Below are 22,135 nucleotides of genomic sequence, written 5' to 3'. Positions count from 1 at the left end.
ACATAAGTCCTTTAGCTTAAATACTGACCAGCTGATAAAAAGCTACAGACAGAAAGGTTGGAACTACTAGCTTTTAATCATAATTTGTTTATTTAGCTCTTTTACATTTTTACAAAGACTAGGTTAAGTGCTTCTGATGGTTATTCCCAAAGTATTTTGTCCTCTGGTGATAAATCATACCACTTATACTTTATTATAATTTGTAATTGCCTGTTTGTCTGTTTGTAATGGTAAGAACAATATCTGGTTGCTCACCACTGCTTCCCCAGAACCAGGAAAAGACTCATTTAATAAATTAATAAACCCTGTTGGGGAGGCAAAGATTACATTTAATCACAGATCCAAAGCTCAGAAAAGCTGAGCAACTTGCTTAAGGTAGTGTGATTATTAAGCAGAGAAGCCAGCATTTGAATCTATATCTTCTACTATCAAGTGTTTTTTCTACTGCTGATCATTCAAGACTGTACCATATTTTTCATGTAAAGAAAATGTATTTGCACATATATTTCTGCACATGACAGACTGCATGTCTAACCTGAAACATAGAAGAGGGATTTCTATGAGGTTTAGTGAACACTATTAGGTACTAAATTATAAATATCAGCACCAAGATGCAGTAACAGTAACAGTAACAATGTCAAACTCACTAGTGTTCTAATTTTATGCTGGCTGTCATCCATGGGATGTCTCATATATATCTCAGATTGAAGACGTTCAAAACCAAATGTATTAATTCCTTTTACCTTCAAAATGTGTTTCTTCTCTTATTATTCCTTAATATAGTTAATAACATCATTTACCCACATCTCAAATGAGAAGCCCGGCTTTCTGACTTTTCTGCCCTAAATATTCTATGCTAAAATAAACAATTCACCTAGATTTATGTGCTAAAACCTATGGCCTTGTAATTTGACTCAGTAGGCAAAGACAAAAAGTCATTATTTAAAATACATAGAACTGGGGCGCCTGGGTGGCGCAGTCGGTTAAGCGTCCGACTTCAGCCAGGTCACGATCTCGCGGTCCGTGAGTTCGAGCCCCGCGTCGGGCTCTGGGCTGATGGCTCAGAGCCTGGAGCCTGTTTCCGATTCTGTGTCTCCCTCTCTCTCTGCCCCTCCCCCGTTCATGCTCTGTCTCTCTCTGTTCCAAAAAAAATAAATAAACGTTGAAAAAAAAAATTTTTAAAATACATAGAACTAATAGCTGAAGTTGGATTTTGAAGTCACTGAATTAAGACTTTCATGTACTAAGGATATTTTAGTCTGAGAGTTCCTGATTGGTGATAATTGGCTGGTGACAGCCACCTTTAAAATGGTCATTATTGCTGAATTTTGTTTTGTTTTTATATATCCTTTTTGTCCCTGGTGAAATGTTCCCCTTAGAGACATCTTCTCTGATAATCCTATTTAAGTAAGGTTTCCCTCCTATTATTTTCTATCAATGTAACTTTTCATTTCTGCTTAGCAAGAATTTCAATTTATAATTATTAAGTTACAGTAAAATTATGATTATCAGAATAATTTACATTTATCTTAATATTTATTTTAATATACATTAATTAAACTGTAAACTCCATGGGTGCAGTGACTATATGTCACTGATATAAAAGCAAATATAAGAATATTTAGTTTAGATTTTAATTAAACAGTCTTATAATTTGAGACTTTCAATAGATTAATTTGACTTTTTTATTTTTAGGATTTCACTTTAGTAAATTTGGAATGCCAAATTATTTTAAAATTGTATTTAATGTTCTCTTTGTAATTAGGATATAATTATAAAGTTTTAAAAAGGCTCAAGAACTACTATGTATAACTGAATTTAGCTTAAAATATTTATAAATGTTCATAGTATACTATTAAGGAAAAGAATACTGCATCTTGAACAGTTCTGCATTCCCAACATTTAGGTCTTAATATTTGACTAAACATTTATAGTGGACTTAAGTTTTAGCATTATTTTCTAGACTTCATAAATGAGTATAGCTTATATAATTGAGATTTAATGCAAACAATAAATTATTTTGTTAAAAAATTTTGAAAGTCATGAATGAGATTCTTCTTTGCAATTCAAGTCTTAGAACTCCATGTTTTCATTCAGTGGAAGATGTAAGCTGACTGGCACCTGAATGGCATTAACATACATTTTATGTCTAGAATGTTCTTACATTTTGTCTTCATTAAAGATTTAGAACCATAATTTTTTTAAACTATAAATTAATATTGGTTGTATTTGACACAAGTCTAAAAACAATGATATACAACAGTAATAACACTGTGAGGACTTTGCTGAGAAGGTTGTACCATGGAATGTAAAAGCAACCGTACTACACATATGAAGAATGGCTTGAGATCACTTCTAGTTAAGTCCAGATGCAACATTCTTAAAACTCAGGAAAAAGTTGGAATTGAGGAAGACAGCTATATAAGTGGTAAATCTGATGACAGAGAAAGCCATAGTTTGAAAAATTACCTGCATATCTCTTGAATAAATTTAGTGAAAATTTGATATTGAACACCACATCTTATCAATTAAGAAGGAATGTTACTGTTAATCTTTTGATGCCAATATTGGATCCATCATATTGAAATCTTGAAAGCACAAATGACTAACTTAACCAGGAAAGGGACATTCCGGAAGAAAGCAGTAATAGCCATAATTACGTCTGCTACTTAATTTATCATATACATGGAGATGTGAGGCAGCAAATAAATGTCTAATCCTTTTTTCCTCCAACACATGATTCAGTACTTGGGAAAAATTGTAAAAAAATAAATACTAAAAAACTTCCTCCCTCCCCCAAAGGTTGGCATTAAAACTTTCTTTCTAATCAATTTAGATTTGTTTCCAAATATTAGGCAGCAACATTCCAAGTTGAATATGTTTGAAAAAATTTGGCATGATACTAGAGCAGGGAGCTACCCTAGCTTGGACAAGTTAAAAAAAAAAAACCCTTTGGTGACATTATTTTGTTAATTTTGCTTTTTAAAGAAATGCATTCACCCTTTGCATAAACAAGTAACTTCACATCTATACTGATGAGTATGCTAAAAAATAACAAGTCTAGAGCAAAGAAACAGGAGCTACAGAAAGTGATGTCTGTAGCTGTGAATGTAGGAGTAGACATTTTACATGAAATTTCTATTATCTTACTATTGGCCTAATATGCACAATCTGTAAAACAGTAAGTGGTAATTATCTTATAGTCCACTAATTTTTCATTGCATTATCTTGCATGCAATCCAACCTTGACAAACAGAGGGAAATACTGGTTAAGTTTCCCACACTCAGATAGTAGAATAGGTGTAAGGTGCCAAGGAACTGTACTTACTTTTGGTGTTGGGCAGGAAGCTGTAGAAAGGCGAGATGTAGCCTGAGCACGAGGCGATTCTGAAGGAGTAGTGCTGAGGGAGGCTGTGTCTCGTGGGAGCACCTGAACACCACGAGAAATGATGGAATCTGGAATCTGAACAAGAAAAACAAGGATGGCTTAATATTCTGAAAACACCAACAACACTGAAATCAGTATCAACACCTAACTTTTTTTCTGTGGCATTATTTGCTGCCTAGCTCTCATATATTTGGTGTCACTTACTGTTAGGTATAAATGCCTGTCCGTGAGTTTGGATATAGGTTTCTATCCAACAATTTGTGATAGGACAGAAACCTTCAGATTTAAAATATTTTCCCTGGCCAAATAATATTTCATGGAACTTTTTTATGAGAAGCAGTTTAGCATTATGGTTACGGAGTAAAGTGTCTGGCATTCATATACTGGCTCTGCCACGTAATAGTTATTTAATTCTTAGATATTTTCCATTTTCCTTTCAGATTCTCCACCCTTCTTCATCCTCTCTGCTCTAAACTGACCTGTATAGATAAAATCAACAAGCCAGTCTGTACTGTCTAGTTTCTAGTTGCATTCAGCCAGTGGGAGGCACTGCCAGGAAACTAAAGCATTAGAGGAGATTAAGATCTGGTCTTTATTCCCCTGGCTCCTTTCTACCTGGTCACCTCAGGCTGGCTAAGTCACAGCCCCTGTCAGATGACCCTTGCTTACAGCTCTTTTCTGGATTCCAGTAGGAGTTCCCTGTCTTTGCCCCATTAGGACTAGAGTATTAAGGGTTCCCAGTATTACTAGTCCCAGGGAACACTAGGACACTGCATTGTGTCTTGTTGCTTTCCCTATAACCTGCCCAAACTTTTGTAGGCACTATTGTCCCTTCATTAAACTCTTCTCAATTATCCTTTTAACTATGCTATGACTTCTGCTGGGACACTGACGGCTATAATTTTTAAATCACCATTTCCTTTATCTAAAAAAAATGAAGCTAATGATAGTATCTACCTCACTGGATTACTATTGAGGGTTAAATAAGATACTGTATATAAATTATCTAGCACTTGTAAGTAGTAAATACTTAATGTTTATTATTACTCATATTACACCTATCAACGTGATACTGATGTAACTGTCACTATTCTAAAAATATATAAACAACATGGATTATTTATTTTAAAAATTACTAATTATGTTGATTATAAAATTATTATTTTGCAGCATGCATAATTTTGTTCTGGGCTAGTACTAATGGGTTTAGGTTTTCTAATCTCAAAATGAGAACTTGACCACTTTCAAGTTTTGTGCATAAGAGGGGATGTATATGTGATAAAAGGATAAATAATTAACTAATATTCAATCAGCAAGTATCACTTACTATGTGAAAACAAGGAAGCAGCAGCCAGACTTTATGACTGGGAAGGTACTGCTGTTCTTATGTATCATCTGTTTCTCCAAAAGGACATAATACAATTTCCATAGAAGCTCTTTTATTTAGTTTCCATACCAACATCCTCATTACTGATGGTATTGCTACCATGTTAGGGCCTAACATTTTATGTGATTTATAAAGAATATTCCCATAGCTAGGGTGAAGGCAATGGGAATTCTGAGAAGAAAAACTGCTCTACCTAATACATTTGAGTACTGAATTGTGATAAATATTTTAAAGAAATGGTGGATAGTCTGGTTTAAAAGAGCTATATGTTGCCACTTATGTCTAATAAAAAAGGCCAAGTATTGGATAGAAAGTCAAAGAAGGCTCCTATTGTACTTCACTTGACACCATGTTTCTCTACTTCATAGCAATTTCCACATTTATACTATATTTATATGTATACTACATTTAGATGTCTATCTCACATACTAGAATGCACTGTTATGATGAAACTGTGCTTTTGCTACTATTGTATGCCCAATACCTAAGAAAGCATATGCTCAAAGTAGGATGTATGTATGATATACAGATTGCCAGACTCACACACACAAGTATACATACACTACACATCTCTCTATGTATGTGTGTGTGTGTGTATGAGTGTAAACAGAACAGCAGGATATTTCAGGGAAAAGATAAGTTTAAATTTGAAGGACATACTTTGGGGTTAATAGTCTGGAGATACCCAATGAGCTATTAGAAATATGAGCTGGAATGGCTAACATTAAAAACTCAGGCAACAACAGATGTTGGCGAGGATGCGGAGAAAGAGGAATTCTTTTGCATTGTTGGTGGCAATGCAAGCTGGTGCAGCCACTCTGGAAAACAGTGTGGAGGTTCCTCAGAAAACTAAAAATAGAACTACCCTATGACCCAGCAATTACACTACTAGGCATTTATCCAAGAGATACAGGTGTGCTGTTTCGAAGGGACACATGCACCCCCACGTTTATAGCAGCACTATCAACAATAGCCAAAGCATGGAAAGAGCCCAAATACCCATCAATGGATGAATGGATACAGAAGATGTGGTAAATACATACAATGGAATATTACTCAGCAATCAAAAAGAATGAAATCTTGCCATTTGCAACTACGTGGATGGAACTGGAGGGTATTATGCTAAGTGAAATTTGTCAGAGAAAGATAAAAATCATATGACTTCACTCATATGAGGACTTTAAGAGACAAAACAGATGAACATAAGGGAAGGGAAACAAAAATAAAAAAAACAGGGAGGGGAACAAAACAGAAGAGACTCATAAATACGGAGAACTGAGGGTTACTGGAGGAGTTGTGGGAGGAGTGATGGGCTAAATGGGTAAGGGGCTTTAAGGAATCTACTCCTGAAATCATTGTTTCACTATATGCTAACTAATTTGGTTGTAAATTAAAAAAAATAAAAAATAAAATAAAAAAAAAAAGAAATATGAGTCTAGAGCTCAGGAAAAAGTTAAGGATTAGATATATACTTTGGGAGGGGCACCTGGGTGGCTCAGTCAGTTAAACATCTGATTTTGGCTCAGGTCACAATGTCATGGTTTGTGAGTTCGAGCCCCATGTTGGACTCTGTGCTGACAGCTTGGAGCCTGGAGCCTGCTTCAGATTCTGTGTCTCCCTCTCTCTCTGCCTGCCCCCCCCCCCACCCAACTTGTATTCTGTCTCTCTCTCAAAAATAAATAAACATAAAAAAAAGATATATACTTTGGTAATTATCAATGGAGGTGGTAGTTTCAGCCATGCAAATGTTTCAGATCATCCAAGGACAGTATGTAAAAGAACAAAAGATGATGGTTGATAATTCTAGGTAAGATCCATATTATGGAACTCAGAAGATGGATAACAGAAGAAAAAATTGAGGAGGAAAAAAAAAGAATCTGTAAATGAAATAATAGTACATCCTATTTTTCCTTGAGCAATCAGGATTTGTATCTATCATACTGGCTCAATATTAAATACCAAATTTTTCATTTTCAAAAGTATTTCAGTTTGGAAGATAAATTATTTGGTTTTCAAATCTTTAAGAAATTGTTAGACACTTAAAAGGAAAATCAAGACAGTGTGAACATAAGGGAAGGGAAGAGAGAAAAAACTTTCAAGGAGATGTTAAAAGATATCAACTATTATAATATGAGTAGGATGAGAGTTGGAAAAAAGCCACTGAGAGCCTGAAAGACTCCACCAAAAAACTGAGAACTTATAAACGAATTTAATAAAGGTTCAGGATAAAAATCAGTCTACAGAAATCTGATGCATTTCTATATACACATCATGAAGCAGTAGAGAAAGAAACAAGTAATCAATTAAATTTACAATGGCACCAAAAACAATAAGATACTTAGGAATAAGCTTAACCTGAAGATGTGAAATATAAAACACTGATGAAAGAAACTGGAGATGACACAAAGAAATGGAAAAACAGTCCATCCTCATGAAATGGAAGAACAAATATTATTAAAACGTCTCTACTATCCAAAGCAATCTACATGTTTAATGCAATCCCTATCAAAATATCACCAGCATTTTTCACATAGCTAGAAAAAACAATCCTAAAATTGGTATGGAATCATAAAAGATCCCGGATAGCCAAAAAGCAACCTTGAAAAAGGAAAACAAAGCTGGAGGTATCACAATTCCAGACTTCAAGTTATATTACAAAGCTGTAGTGACCAAAACAGTATGGTACTGGCACAAAAATAGACAAATAAATCAGTAGAACAGAACAGAAAACCCAAAAATGAACCCACAATTATATGGTCGATTAATCTTTTACAAAGCAGAAAAGAATATTCAATGAGACTTGAAATCATAAAAATCCTAGAAGAGGACACAGGCAGTGACCTCTTTGACATGGGCTGTAGCAACTTCTTTGTAGATATATCTCCTGAAGCAAGGGAAACAAAATGAAAAATAAACTACTGGGACAACAGCAAAACTAAAAGGCAACTGATAGAATAGGACATGATATTTATAAATTAAATATCCAATAAAGGGTTAGTATCCAAAATGTATAAAGCATTATAAAACTTAATACCCAAAAAGTAAATAATCCAATTAAAAAATGGGCAGAAGACATGAAAAGACATCTTCTCAAAAAAGACATACAGATGGCCAATAGACACATGAAAAGATGCTCAACATCAGTGATCATCAGGGAAATGCAAATCAAATCTACAATGAAATATTACCTCATACCTGTCAGAATGGTTAAAATCACTAACACAAGAAACAATGGTGTTGGTAAGGATATGGAGAAAGAGGAACCCTCTTGCACTGTCGGTGGGAATGCAAACTGGTGCAGTCACTCTGGTGAAGTATGGAGGTTCCTCAAAAAGTTAAAAATAGAACTACCCGGGGCGCCTGGGTGGCGCAGTCGGTTAAGCGTCCGACTTCAGCCAGGTCACGATCTCGCGGTCCGTGAGTTCGAGCCCCGCGTCGGGCTCTGGGCTGATGGCTCAGAGCCTGGAGCCTGTTTCCGATTCTGTGTCTCCCTCTCTCTCTGCCCCTCCCCCGTTCATGCTCTGTCTCTCTCTGTCCCAAAAATAAATAAACGTTGAAAAACAAAAAATTAAAAAAAAAAAAAAAAAAAATAGAACTACCCTACTATCCAGTGATTGCACTACTAGATATTTACCCAAAGAATACAAAAATACTAATTCAAAAGGACACATGAACCCTGATGTTTACAGCAGCATTACCTACAACAGCCAAACTATGGAAACAGCCCAAGTGTCCATCAACTGATGAATGGATAAAAAAGATGTGGTATATATATACGTGTGTGTGTGTGTGTGTGTATACATTTACATACATAAAAAAGATTTAAATCTTGCCATTTCTAATGATGTAGATGGAGCTAGGGAGTATTATGCTAAGCGAAATAGGTCAGTCAGAGAAAGGCAAATCTCATATGATTTCATTCATATGTGGAATTTAAGAAACAAATAAAACAAATGAGTAAATGGGAAAAAAAGAAAAAAAAAAGAAAGAGAGGCAAACCAAGAAACAGACTCTTAACTATAGAGAACAAACTGATTGTTATCAGAGGGGAATTGGGTATGGGGATGAGTAAAATACGTGATGGAGATTAAGGGGTGCACTTGCTGTGATGAGCACTGGATGTTGTATGGAAGTATTGAATCACTACCCATACACCTGAAACTAATATCACACTGTATGTTACATAACTGGAATTTAAATAAAAACTTTAAAAAATGTCATTAGATCCAGCAATTAAAGAAGTTACCAGTAGAGTAAAAAGAGTAGAAGTGAGTTGAGGAAGCAAGTGGGATGATAAAGTGGGGTAATTTGTAAGAAAAGAGGAGACACATTCACTGTTATTTTTTCCTTTCATGCTTGAAGTGAAAATCCATTAATGAGAAAAATGGGGAAATATAAGTGGCAAAGATAACTTTCATAAATATCTGGATATATATGTTGATGAATTAGCAGGGAGGATAACTAAGGATTTGGGCAAGGAATTATCAATAACATGGATCCAGTTATAACTGGCAACCATAAACTCACAATTTCATTATGTAGCCTAGAAATAAATTTTCCACCTATCTCAAAAGAAACTTAGGCAAAAGATAAACTTCGAAATTCTTTGCAGGAGTAGTTATTAGTTGTCTGAGAGGCAGTTTTTTCTTTCTTTTTTTTTTTTAAGTTTATTTATTTTGAGAGATGGACAGAGAGAATGAGACAGAGAGAGAGAGAGAGAGAGAGAGAGAGAGAGCGAGAGAGCGAGCACCTGATGGGGAGAGGGGCAGAGAGAGAGAGGGTAAGAGAGAATCCCAAGCAGGCTCCGTGCTGTCAGTTCAGAGCCTAATGACAGGCTCAAACCAACCATGAGATCATGACTCAAGCTGAAATCAAGAATCGGATGCTTAACTGACCATGCCACCCAAACGCCCTGAGAGATAGCTATTTCATTATTTGATGAAGACAGGTACCCAATTATAAGAGGTAAAACAAAAACAAAAACAAAAACAAAAACTGGAGGTAAGGAAAAGGAGGCAGTGAATATGGATTACTCAGTTGATGGGCATTTGTACTGTCTCCGTTTTGGAGACACTATGAACAATGCTACTTTGAATATTCTAGCATGTATCATTATTAATTTTAGGATACACACTCAAACACACACACACACACACACACACACACACACACACTCAGAATTGCTGGCTTTAGGGTAGGCATACCCTCTTTTACAAATTTCCAAATTGGTTAAGGCAATTTGGCATTATCAAAAGAAAATGGTGATAGTTCCTCCTACTCCACAACTTATCTCTACATAGTATTGTCCATACTAGCAATTTTTTTTTTTCAAATCTGGTAGTAGTAATAATATGTTTTTGAGGGCTTGATTTTCCTTTCCCTATTAATGAGAAAAAGCATTATTTTATATGTTTATCAGGCATTTAGATGTTCTTTTTGGTAAAGACCCTCTTCAAGTCTTTTGCTCAAATATTCTCTTATTGGGTTGTCCTTTTTAAATTGTTAGATGTCTGTATTTATTCTGGATAACTAGTTCTTTATCAGTTTTGTATGCTGAAAACATCTATTTCTATTTTATAGCTTGTTGTCTTACTTAATCATGTTTTATGATTAATAGAACATTTTAATTTAGCCAAATATACCAATAGTTTCCTTTATAGTTAGTGGTCTTTGTGTCCTAAAAGGAATCCAGTGGAAATGGCAGAGTAGGAAATGTGAAAATTCTATCACACCATGAAACTAGCAAAAACTGTCAGAATCAACTTTACCCCAAATCTAAAAACTAAAAGTTTATAGCAACCAGGTGAATACTTAATCAAGAAAAAAAATCAAAAATAAAAAAAAACAACAAAAAACCAATTCCTCCACTAAACAGCTCAGTGGTAGACTTGAAGACACAGCTCACATTCCTCATAAGGTTCTTAGTACTGGAGGGAGAATAAACCTTATTCTTAAGAATTACAGTTCTTTGCTTCAACATGTCAGTTAGTTCACTGAAGGGCATTTAGGGCTTGCTTTTATTTCTCCTAACCTCAAACTCTCCCAGGACTCCTACAGCTAACCAGCTGGTGGTACTGCCCAAAAATGTAAAGACAAATATATTAACTACTGCTGTCTGGGCAAGGGATAACAGTTGGGACAAAGAATAGACTAACAAAAACTTGGGAGGAAAGGCAATGTAATGAAACGCTTTCAGGCATAAGGACTTTGAAAAACTCCCACATATTCCTGGGAATTTAGAGGTCATATTTATGTCCAGGGTTGGCCACATCCTCAGAAGACTTCACTTAATATTTCACCTCTGTCAAACTTCAGACTCTGCACAAGCAGGAAATGAAGGCTAAGTCAAAACTGTAAACTGGCTGAGTGCTGAAGGCATGCCCTGACACATATACAGAGTCCAAATGCAAAGAATGAGAGATTTTTCTTTTTCAGTATATATTTATCCCAGACATTTAAGGAAATCTCTGTTGAATTACTAGCTGATCAAAAAGCTAATGGAACAGAGACTTCAGTAACCACACACAATAAATAATAAAACTTGACAAGAAAAGTTAATCAACAAACCAAAACCTATAATTATGACAAGGAGCAATGATATGCGTAATGGGAGTCCCAGAAGAAGAGAGAAAGAGGCAAAGAAAATATTGGAGGAAGTAATGACTGAAAACTTTCCAAATGTGATGAAAGACACAAATCTATATACCCAGGACGTTCAACAATTCCGAGTTAAAGAGATTTATACCAAGACACATAACAAATTGTTGAAAGTAAAAGATAAAGAATTTTGAAAGCAGCAAGAGAGAAGCAATTCATATGGGAGATCCCCCAAAAGATTAACAGCTGATTTCTCAGCAAAAACAATAAGGGTCAATAGGTAGCAAATTAACATATTCAAAATGCTGAAAGAAAATGGTCACCCAGAAATTTTATATCTGGCAAAAATATAATTCAAAATGAAAAGGAAATCAAAATATTCTCAGATAAACAAAAACAGAGTTCAATACTAGTAGACCTTCCCTACAAGAAATGCTAAAAGGAGTCCTTCAGGCTGAAATGAAAGTACATTAGATAGTAACTTGGGATTCACATGGAGAAATAAATAAACTGGTACTCTACAAGGTAGACATAAAAGTATTAATACATATTTTGGTAAATCTAATACCATTTAAAAATAAAACTATATAAGACAATAATTATAAATTTGTGTTGGTGTACACACAAGGTATAAATATGTATATTGTGAAAATAACATAAGTGAGGGAGATGGGACAAAGTTTTTGCATAATATTTAAGCTCATTTGGTATTAATTCAAATTAGACTGTTACAAAGTAAGATGTTAATTTAACCCCCAGAGCAACCACTAAAAAGATAACTAAAAGAATATTTGCCAAAAAATGAGAGAAAAATCAAAATGACACATAGAAAATATCTAGTAACTTGTTTTTAATGTTTATTTTTGAGACAGAGAGAGAGAGAGACAGAGAGAGAGAGCGAGGGAAAGGCAGACAGAAGGAGACACAGAATCTGAAGCAGGCTCCAGACTATGAGCTGTCAGCACACAGCCTGATGTGGGGATTGAACTCATGAACTGTGAGATCATGACCTGAGCAGAAGCTGGACGCTTGACCAACTGAGCCACCCAGGTGCCTCTAGAAAATACCATTATTCAAAAATGAAGGAAGTAATGAAAAAAATGAGGCATAAAAATAATAAGATATATAGAAAACAAACTGGAAAAAAAAAAAAAACACCTTACCTTATCAGTAATTATGTTAAATGTAAGTGGATTAAACTACCCAAATAAAAGGTAGAGACTAACAGAATGGATTAAAAAAACATTATCTAAGTACAGTACATATTTTAGATCCAAAGACACAAATAGGTGGAAGGTAAAAGAATGGGAAAATTTATCTTATGCAAACGGTAACCAAAAGAGAGCTAGAATGAAAAAAAAAAGAAAAAGAAGACAGCCAGAATGGCTATAATAATATCAGACAAAATGGACTTTAAGATAAAAACTGTTACAAGAGACAAAAACGTGAAATAATGATAAAAAAGGTCAATCCATCATAAAATGTAAGAATTATAAACATATCCACACCTAATGAGAGCCCCAAAGTATATGAAGCAAAAACTAATAGTATTGGTGAAAAAGTTTAACAATAATACTGAGAGACTTCAATGTTCCACTTTCAATAAATGGTTAGAACAACTCATCAGAAGATGCAACAAGTAAAACAGAAGATTTGACCGACGTTATAAATCAGCAACAATACAGAGGAAAAAAACTACCTGATAACAGTAAAATACACTTTTTTTCTCAAGTGAACAAGGAACATTTTCCAAGTAGACTAAATGTTAAGCCACAAAATATGTCTCACTAAATACTGAAATCATACAATGTATCTTCTCTAACCATAATGAAAAGTAAGTAGAAACCAATAGAGAAATAAATTGGGAAATTTACAAATATGTGGAAATTAAACATTCTTTTTTTAAGTTTATTTATTTATTTTGAGAGGGAGCGAGAGACTGTGCATAAGAGGGGGAGGGGGAGAGAGTAGGGTGGGAGGAGAGAGTGGGGTGGGGGGAGAGGGAGAGAGATGGGGGGAGAGGGAGAGAGGTGGGGGGAGAGGGGGAGAAAGAGACAAAGAGACAGAGAATCCCAAGCAGGCTCTGCACTGTCAGCACAGAGCCCGATGGGGTGCTCGAACTTACAAACTGAGAGATCATGACCTGAGCAGAAACCAAGAGAGGGATGCTTTACCAACTGAGCCACCCAGGTGCCCCCAATTTAAACACATTCTTAACTATGAGTTGAGGAAAAAATCACAAAGGAAATTACAATATTTTCACATAAATGAAAATGAAGACACAACATACCAAAACTTACGAGTACAGCAACAGTAGTGCTCAGAGAGAAATTTATAGTTGCAAACATCTACTTTAAAAATAAAGATTTCAAATCAATACTCTAACCTTACACCTTAAAGAACTAAAAAGAGAGCAAACTAAACCTAAAGCAAAGAGAAGAACTAATAATAAGTATAGTAAAGATAAATAAAATAGAGAACAAAAAGACAGTGAAATAATCAACAAAACCAAAGTTCGTTCTTTGGAAAGAACAATAGAATTGACAAATTTTAATCTAGACTGAGAAAAAAAAAAGAAAATTCATATTACTAAAAGCAGGAATGAATGTGGGGACATTACTATTAATCACAAGGAAATAAAAAGAATTATAATACTATAAATAATTGTATGCCAACAATTAGATAACCCAGATGAAATGAAAAAATTCTTAGAAACATAGAAATTATGAAAACTGATACAAGAAGTAGAAAATCTGGAGTAGACATATAACAGGTATGAGTTAATAATAAAAAAAAACTTCCAATAAGGAAAAACACAGGGCCAGATGGCCTTACTAAAGAGTTTTATCAAATGTTTAAAAACTAATTAACACAAATTCTTTACAAACTCTTCCACAAAACTGAAGAGGAGGAAACACTTCTCAAATCATTTCACAGGGCCACAATTACCTTGATATCAAAGACAAATGAAGACATCACAGGAAAATAATACTATAGACCAATATTCTTTATGATATAGATGCAAACTCTTAAATAAGACCCTAGAAACTGAATCCAACAGCGTATTAAAATGATTACATACCATGACCAAGCGGGATTTATTCCATAAGTGCAAGTGTGGTTCAACATTAGAAAAATAATCAGTATACTACAACACATTAATAGAATAAGGAAAAAAATCCACAAGATAATCTCAATTGATGTAGAGAAAGCATTTGACAAAACTGAACACCCTTTCATGATAAAAACATTCAGAAAAATAGATATAAATAGAAGGCAACTTCCCCAACCTGATAAAGGGCATCTATGAAAAACCCATAGTTAATATCCTACTTTTAGATAAAAGACTGAAAGCTTCCTCCTAAGATCAAGATGAAGGATGTCTTCATTCACTACTTCTTTTCAACATTGTATTGGAAGTTCTAGCCAGGGAAATTAGACAAGAAAAGAAATAAAAGCTATCCAAATTGGGAAGAAGAAATAAAACTTCTTCATAGAGGGCATAATGTTATACATACAAAATCCTTTAACCCACAGAAAGAACTATTAAAGCCAATAAATTCAGCAAAGTTGCAGGATACATGAGGAACTCACAAAAATTGGTTGTATTTTTGTACACTAACACTGAAAATTTTTTTTTAAAATTTCAATAAAAGAATCTCATTTACAATAGCATCAAAGGGAATAAAAAATTAAGGAATAAATTTAATTAAGGAGGTGCAGGACTTGTACACTGAAAATTACAAAAAAAAAAAAGACATAAAGAAATGGAAAGATGTATATTGTAAACATGGCAATATTACCTTAAGGGATCCCCAGATTCAATGTGAACCCTACAAAATCCCAACAGATTTTTTTTTTTTGCAAAAATAGAAAAACCCATCTCAAAATTCATATGGAAACTTAAGGTCTCCCTGTAGCCAAAATAATCTTGAAAAAGAAAGTTGGAGGATGCACACTTTCTCATTTGAAAACTTACTTAAAAGGTACAGTATTCAAAACAGTGTAATCCTGCAAAAGGATAAACATATAAATCAATGGCATAGAATTGGGAGTTCAGAAATAAACCCTGTTACATTTAAGGTTAATAGAAAGAATAGTTTTTTCAATAAATTGTGTCAGAACAACTGGATATCCACATTCAAAAAAATGAAGTTGGATCCTTATCTCATACCACATACAAAAATTGTTTCAAAATCAATGAAAGCCCTAAATATAAGAGCTAAAATGACAAACATGCTTAGAAGAAAACATAGGAATAAGTATTCATTACCTTGTATTTGGTAATAGATCCTTAGATATGCTATCAAAAGTATTGGAAACAAAGAAAATTTACAAAAGATTTCATCAAAATTAAAAACTTCTTTGTATAAAAGGGCATTACTGATAAAAGTAGAAAAGATGATCTATAGAATGGGAGGAAAGATTTGCAAATGATCTATCTGCTAATGGTCTAGTACCCAAAATACGCAAAGAACACTTAAAACTCAACAACAGAAGACAATCCATTTAAAAACAACCTCATTTTTTTAGTTTTTATTTATTTATTTTGAGACAGAGAGCATGAACAGGGAGGGGCAGAGAGAGGGAAAGACAGAATCCCAAGCAGGATCCACACCATCAGTGCAGAGCCCCACGGGGGAGTTCAAACACACAAACCGCGGATCATGGAGTCAGAAGCTTAATGGACTGAGCCACCCAGATGTCTCTAAAAACAACCTCATTTTTTAAAAGAGGCAAAAGTCTTGAATAGACCAGTCTTCTAAAAAGATATACAAATGGCCAATAAACAACAACAAAAGGTGCTCATCATCATTAGTCATTAGAGAAATGCAAATCAAAACCACAATGAAATACCACTTCACACCCACTCAATGGCTATAGTTTTTTTTTTTTTTTCTTTAAGGAAAATAACAAACGTTGTTGAGCATGTAGAACTAGAAACCTCATCCACCACTGCTGGGTATGTAAAATGATAGATCTCAGTAGACAACAGTTTGTGTGGTTCCTCAAAAAGTTGAACAGAATTATCGCATGACTCAACAATTCTATTCCTAGGTGTACATGCAAGAGAACTGAAAAGTGGTGTTCAAACAAAAACTTGTACACATATATTCATACCAACATTATTTTAATAACCAAAAGGTGGAACCAACCCAAATGTCCATCAATTGATCAATGGCTAAATAACATGTAGTATATCTACATAATGGAATATTGTGCAGCTATAAAAAGGAGTGCTGATATATGCGACAACATAGATGAACGTTGAAAACATGATGTTAAGCAAAACCAGCCAGACATAAAAAGCCACATATTATATGATTCCGTTTGTATGTAATGTCCAGAGTAGTCAAACCCATAGAGACAGAAAGCAAATTAGTAGTTGCCAGAGGTGGGGAAAGAAGTTATGGGGAGTGACTGCTTAATTGGTATGGGATTTATGGGGGGGAAGTGATAAAATATCCTGGAATTATATAGAGCTGATGGTTGCACAACACTGTGAATGTACTAAAAGCCAGTGAACTATACACTTTCAAATGGTCAAAATGGTGAATTTTATGTTATGTGAATTTTATTTCAAGTATTTTTAAAAGGAATCCTTCCCTAATCCAGCATAAAAAAAAAGTGTTGTCCTATAACATTCTACAAGTTTTATAGTTTTGCCTTTCATATTTAGGTCTCCAGTAATCTTAGAATTGATTTTTGTATACTTTATGAGATAGGTGAACATTTTTTTTTTTTTTTGACACGGACAGCCTATTGTGGCAGCATCATTTATTGAAAAAAGACTTTTTCCACTAGTATGTAGTACAAACTATCATATGTGCCCATATGTGTGTTGGTGTTTGGGGGGGGCTTAAATTCTGTTCCAATGGTCTGTTAAATTTTACACCAATTATGCAGTACTTTAATTACATCATTTTAAATCTTGATATTAATAAGGCAGGACTTTCCACTTGGTTCTTTTCCTTATTCAAGAGTATCTTGGTTATTTTTGGCCTTTGCATTTATTCTATATGTATTTTAGGAGCAGTTTGTCAAGTTTCTCTCTTCCTTTGTTAATTCAACACACACACACACACACACACACACACACACACACACACCACTTAGAAACTACTAGGATTGTATTTACTATGTTTGTATAGAAAAGTATAAAAAAGTTTTGAAAGGTAACCCTCTGATTTTTAAAAAAAGTGATTACTTCCGGGGCAGCGTGAAAGCAAATAAAAAGATGAGGGGATAGTTCAAATGGGTGTTAATCATCTGTTTAATTTTAATTTTTTTCATTTTTCATTTTTAATAAGAATGTATTCATGTATTACTTGTACAATTATAGATTTTTTACTAATAAAATCCACGAAAGGGATTATTTCAAAATTAAGACCTGGTCTACACAGTCAACAGTTAGGGAGAAGTAAAAGAATGAACACAATGTCTTGCCTACTTAATAATTTCTTGATACTTAATAATTATTTCCTTAATAATAAAGAAGTAGAAGCAGCCAGTAACTTTTAAGAATTATAAGCTCTCTTTGAGACAGAAGGAATAGAATGAAGAATTAACTCAGAAAAAATAATTTAAGCAGAGGGACAGATGTTTAGCCTTGATGGTCTTTATTTTAATAAAACAAGAAGAGAAGAGAATGGGGAAAAGGAGGAGGTGAAAAAAGGTTAAGCTCTGAAAATTGCAATTCATCAATGTGTATGAAGGAGTTAATAAGAGATGAACCCAAGGCTTACCAAGGAGTAGTGAGGATCCACCTAGAGTAAGCAGAATTTATAGTGGGTTAAGTCAGCACAAATGAGAAAAAGAAATGCCAAATCACTTCCAAAGGAAATAACATTCCTTCACTTTTAGAGAGTAATCTGTATTCTTATTGTCTTATGCAACTGAGAGCATGGAGGAAACAATTAGTCCCAGTTGATCTCAAACCTTTTGCAGGTATGCTATGTAATTTTGAATGTCGATTATTAAACAACAGAATTTTCCCCTTTAAGGGAAATTGTAATGAGAATGCATAGTTTTTTTAAGGAACCGTGCTAATTCTTTCAATCTATGTTGTTTTTCTGGTCTATTAATTTGACTGGGTGAATACTTGTAAAAGAAAAAATGGAGTTACAATATCAAACTCAGAACATGTAACCGAAGTATCACTTCTCTTTTTGAACTCTGTGGTCTTTTGAAGTGCCAGTAAGAATACTAATAGAATAAACACATAAACTTGTATTTTGATGTCAAGGAAATTCATAAGTGAGTATACAATGCCCCTTGAATCATTATTTTTACCACTTAAAATTTTGTATTGAAAAAATGTTTAAATTTACAGAAAAGTTAGAAAACTAATCAATAGGAAGATGTTTGGATTTAATTTTGGGTAGGCAGTGAGCAAATTTATAATAATTGGAGCTAGTTTTTCCCAAAGCAGGCATGTATGAAGGGTTACGGCTTCCATAGCTACAATTTGTCAATCTCCGTAGCAGTGCTTTTAGAGTCACTGTCCAGCTTGGTGGTTAGCTCCATCATGTGTACCCTTTCCTGGTAACTTCTGTTTAAAGACCTTCAAGGTAGGCTGTATTTTCGTTTTTTTGTTGTTTTTAAAGTTTTTATTTATTCTTTTAGTAACCTCTATACCCAACATGGGGCTCAAACTCACAACCCTGAGATCAAGGGCTGCATGCTCCTGTGCCTGAGCCAGCCAGGAGCTCTGGGTAGGTTGTATTTTCTAAAAATACAACTAGACATCCAAATATGCAATATAAGATCTGAATTTATAGTAAAAATAGATTACATATGAATACAAAATAGATTTTCAGAAAATATATATCATGTATCTTTCTAGAGCTTCTGATACTGTTATTTTAGTGGCTATGATTAAGTGTTATAAAAATTTTACTAAGGCACAGAACTATCAAATTAGTGTATCCTGTTCAGTAAGGCATTTAAGTCATTCATAAAATTCCTGTGGACAAGACAGACAAAGAAAGTGGGTTTTGATGGCTAGAAGAGACATATATGTTAGCTGGTTAACATATACACATACAAATAACCAGTAGGGTTTCTGTTAGCATGCAAAATGGCCTATCCTAAAAAAAGTTCTATCAGTAACTTCAATGAAAGCATGATTAACATATATGCCGGTAACAGAGCTAGAAAATACAGGTAATATGGCAGATACCGATTTAAAAAAGATCTTCTTAGGCTGGATTGATCAGATACATGTAGCAAAACAAAATTTAACAAGAATAAATGTGAAGACCTGCATTTAGATTAAAATTAATGACAAAAAATACAAAAGAATTATGATTCATATTTACAAAGAAAAGCCACACTTTATGATTTTGTCTAGTGAACATGAGGTCGACTATAACATATTTTTTTATAAATGTAAAATGTTAAATCTTCATGATTTTATTTCTTTATAAGGACTATTTATACTTATTAAAATTATTCTCATGTTGTTTGAAATTATTCAGAATTTTTGTTGTTCTCAATGGTATTAATCAGAGTCTGTATGAAAATTTGTTTTGCCATATGGACTTGTGTTCCAAGAAAATAAAAAGTATTATCTTGCTGATACCTGCATTTAAGTATCAATTTCTGATAGTTTATATAAACCACTTAAAATACTATCTGCTACATAGTTAGCATTAAAAAATTACCTTCTTGGGGCGCCTGGGTGGCTCAGTTGGTTAAGCGTCTGACGTCAGCTCAGGTCATGATCTCACTCACAGTTCGTAAGTTCAAGCCCCGCATCAGGCTCTGTGCCGACAGCTCAGAGCCTGGAGCCTGCTTCGGATTCTGTGTCTACCTCTCTCTCTGCCCCTCCCCTGCTCAACCTCTATCTTTCTCTCTCAAAAAATAAACATTAAAATAATTTTTAAAAAGTTATCTCATCATCATTACTATAGTCACTTAATATATTGGCTTACTACAGGGAAAGAATATGCTGATTATCTGTTTCATGGAAGAGTCCTTACACATCATGAGCACTGATAACCATATCTTGGTTTTTTATATCTGTCTTGTAAACTTAATGGACAGCTCTCATGGAACATATTTAACAAATATTTATACAGTGTATAATACGTTCCAAGCTGTGCTGTATGTTGTATAGATCAATCATGTAAACTAAGAGATGTGATACTTGTCCTTATGGACCTTACAGACTACATATATAGGTATCAAACACATGAGTAAGTACACAATTGTAAATTGTGATAAGTGCTATAAAGGAAAAGTATTAGATGCTATAAGAGAAAGTAACTGTAAGAATAATTTAGACTGGAGGAGGCAGATCAGGTCTTTCTATGAGAAAGAGGTACTTACAATGAAACATAAAGAATAAATAGAAGTCAGCCAGGCAAAGAGTGGGGTTAAGAACGTTTTAGGTAGTGGGGACAGAACATTCCCCAAGGCAAGAAAAAGCTTGATGAAGCTTAGTGAGCAATGAGGAAAGGGAGAAGAATGCTAAGAGAAAGGCCTAGAAAAGTTGAAGAGAACCAGATCAAGTAGAATCTAGCAGAACAAGTCAAGGAGTTTTAGTTTTATTCTGTATGGAACAAGAATCCATTGAAAGTTACCAGTAGAAAAGTGACATGATTTACTTCATGCTTTAAAAAGTGGACTTGGCTTTGAGAGGAAGAGTAAACTGAAGAGAGGCAAAGGTGGAACTGATGAGACTAGCCACTGAAATAACTTGAGATGAAAGATGATGGTGGATTAGACCAGATTGTTCTCTGGGAATTCATCATGCCAAGCAGTTTCAAAATAGCCACTGATAAATCTCATAGAATTTTCTAGAATAAAATTTGGACTAGTTTTATACCTGATGAGAACACTAAACAGTTATGATATACTTATAAAACTAGTTCATTTAAGAATATATTCTCTTGTACTATACTGTGAGTTCCTCAAGGGCAGGGCCCAAATCATATACAATCATTTAAAAACTCACAGCATCCAACAGAGTGATATATGCATATTAGTGTCGAGATAAATATTTGGTGAGTGAACGTAATACAAAAGGAAAGGAAAGATAAATATAGATTAGATCTATGAAAAGCTTTAGGGAGGAGGCTGGACTTTAGCTGGCACAAGAATTTTTTAGAATTTTTATTTATTTTTATTAAGTTTTTATTTAAATTCATTAGTTAACATACAGTGTAATATTAATTTCAGGTGTACAAGACAGTGATTCAACAGTTTCATATAGCAACCGGTGTTCATCACAAATGCACTCCTTCATCCCCTCACCTATGTAACCCATTGCTCCACTCACATCCCCTCTGTAACCATCAGTTTGTTCTCTATAGTTTTAAGAGCCTGTTCTTGGTTTGCATCTTTCTTTTTCCTCCCCTTTGCTTGTTTGTTTTGTTTCTTAAATTCTACAAGTGAAATCATATGAAACTTGTCTTTTTCTGACTTGTTTTGCTTCACATAATATATATACACACATACATATCACATCGACTTTATCCATTCATCAGTCATTGGACATTTCAGCTGTTTCCATAGTGTGGCTATTGTAGATAATGCTGCTGTAAACATTGGAGTGAATGTATCCCTTCAAATCAGCAGTTTTATATCTTTGGGTAAATACCGAGTAGTGAGACAGCTGGATTGTAGGGTAGTTCTATTTTTAACTTTTTGAGGAACCTCCATACTGTTTTCCAGAGTAACTGTACTAGTTCACACTCTCACCAACAGCACAAGAGGGTTCCCCTTTTTCCACACCCTCATCAACACCTGTTGTTTGT

General features: G+C 34.2%; 1 protein-coding gene across 14 annotated transcripts in view; it reads right to left on the bottom strand.

The window, feature by feature from the left end:
- GPHN (gephyrin) overlaps window positions 1-22,135 on the bottom strand; it is a 628,070-nt gene that overhangs the window by 208,788 nt on the left and 397,147 nt on the right. For all 14 annotated transcript variants that reach the window (XM_030319344.1, XM_030319345.1, XM_030319348.1 and 11 more), the window contains one exon: window positions 3,329-3,463. In XM_030319344.1, the coding sequence (XP_030175204.1) occupies window positions 3,329-3,463 (135 nt within the window). The remainder of the gene's footprint in view (window positions 1-3,328; window positions 3,464-22,135) is intronic.

The sequence above is a fragment of the Lynx canadensis genome, chromosome B3 (assembly GCF_007474595.2).
Source record: "Lynx canadensis isolate LIC74 chromosome B3, mLynCan4.pri.v2, whole genome shotgun sequence".
In the NCBI taxonomy this organism is placed as follows: Eukaryota; Metazoa; Chordata; class Mammalia; order Carnivora; family Felidae; genus Lynx; species Lynx canadensis.
This window is presented reverse-complemented; position numbering and strand designations above follow the sequence as displayed.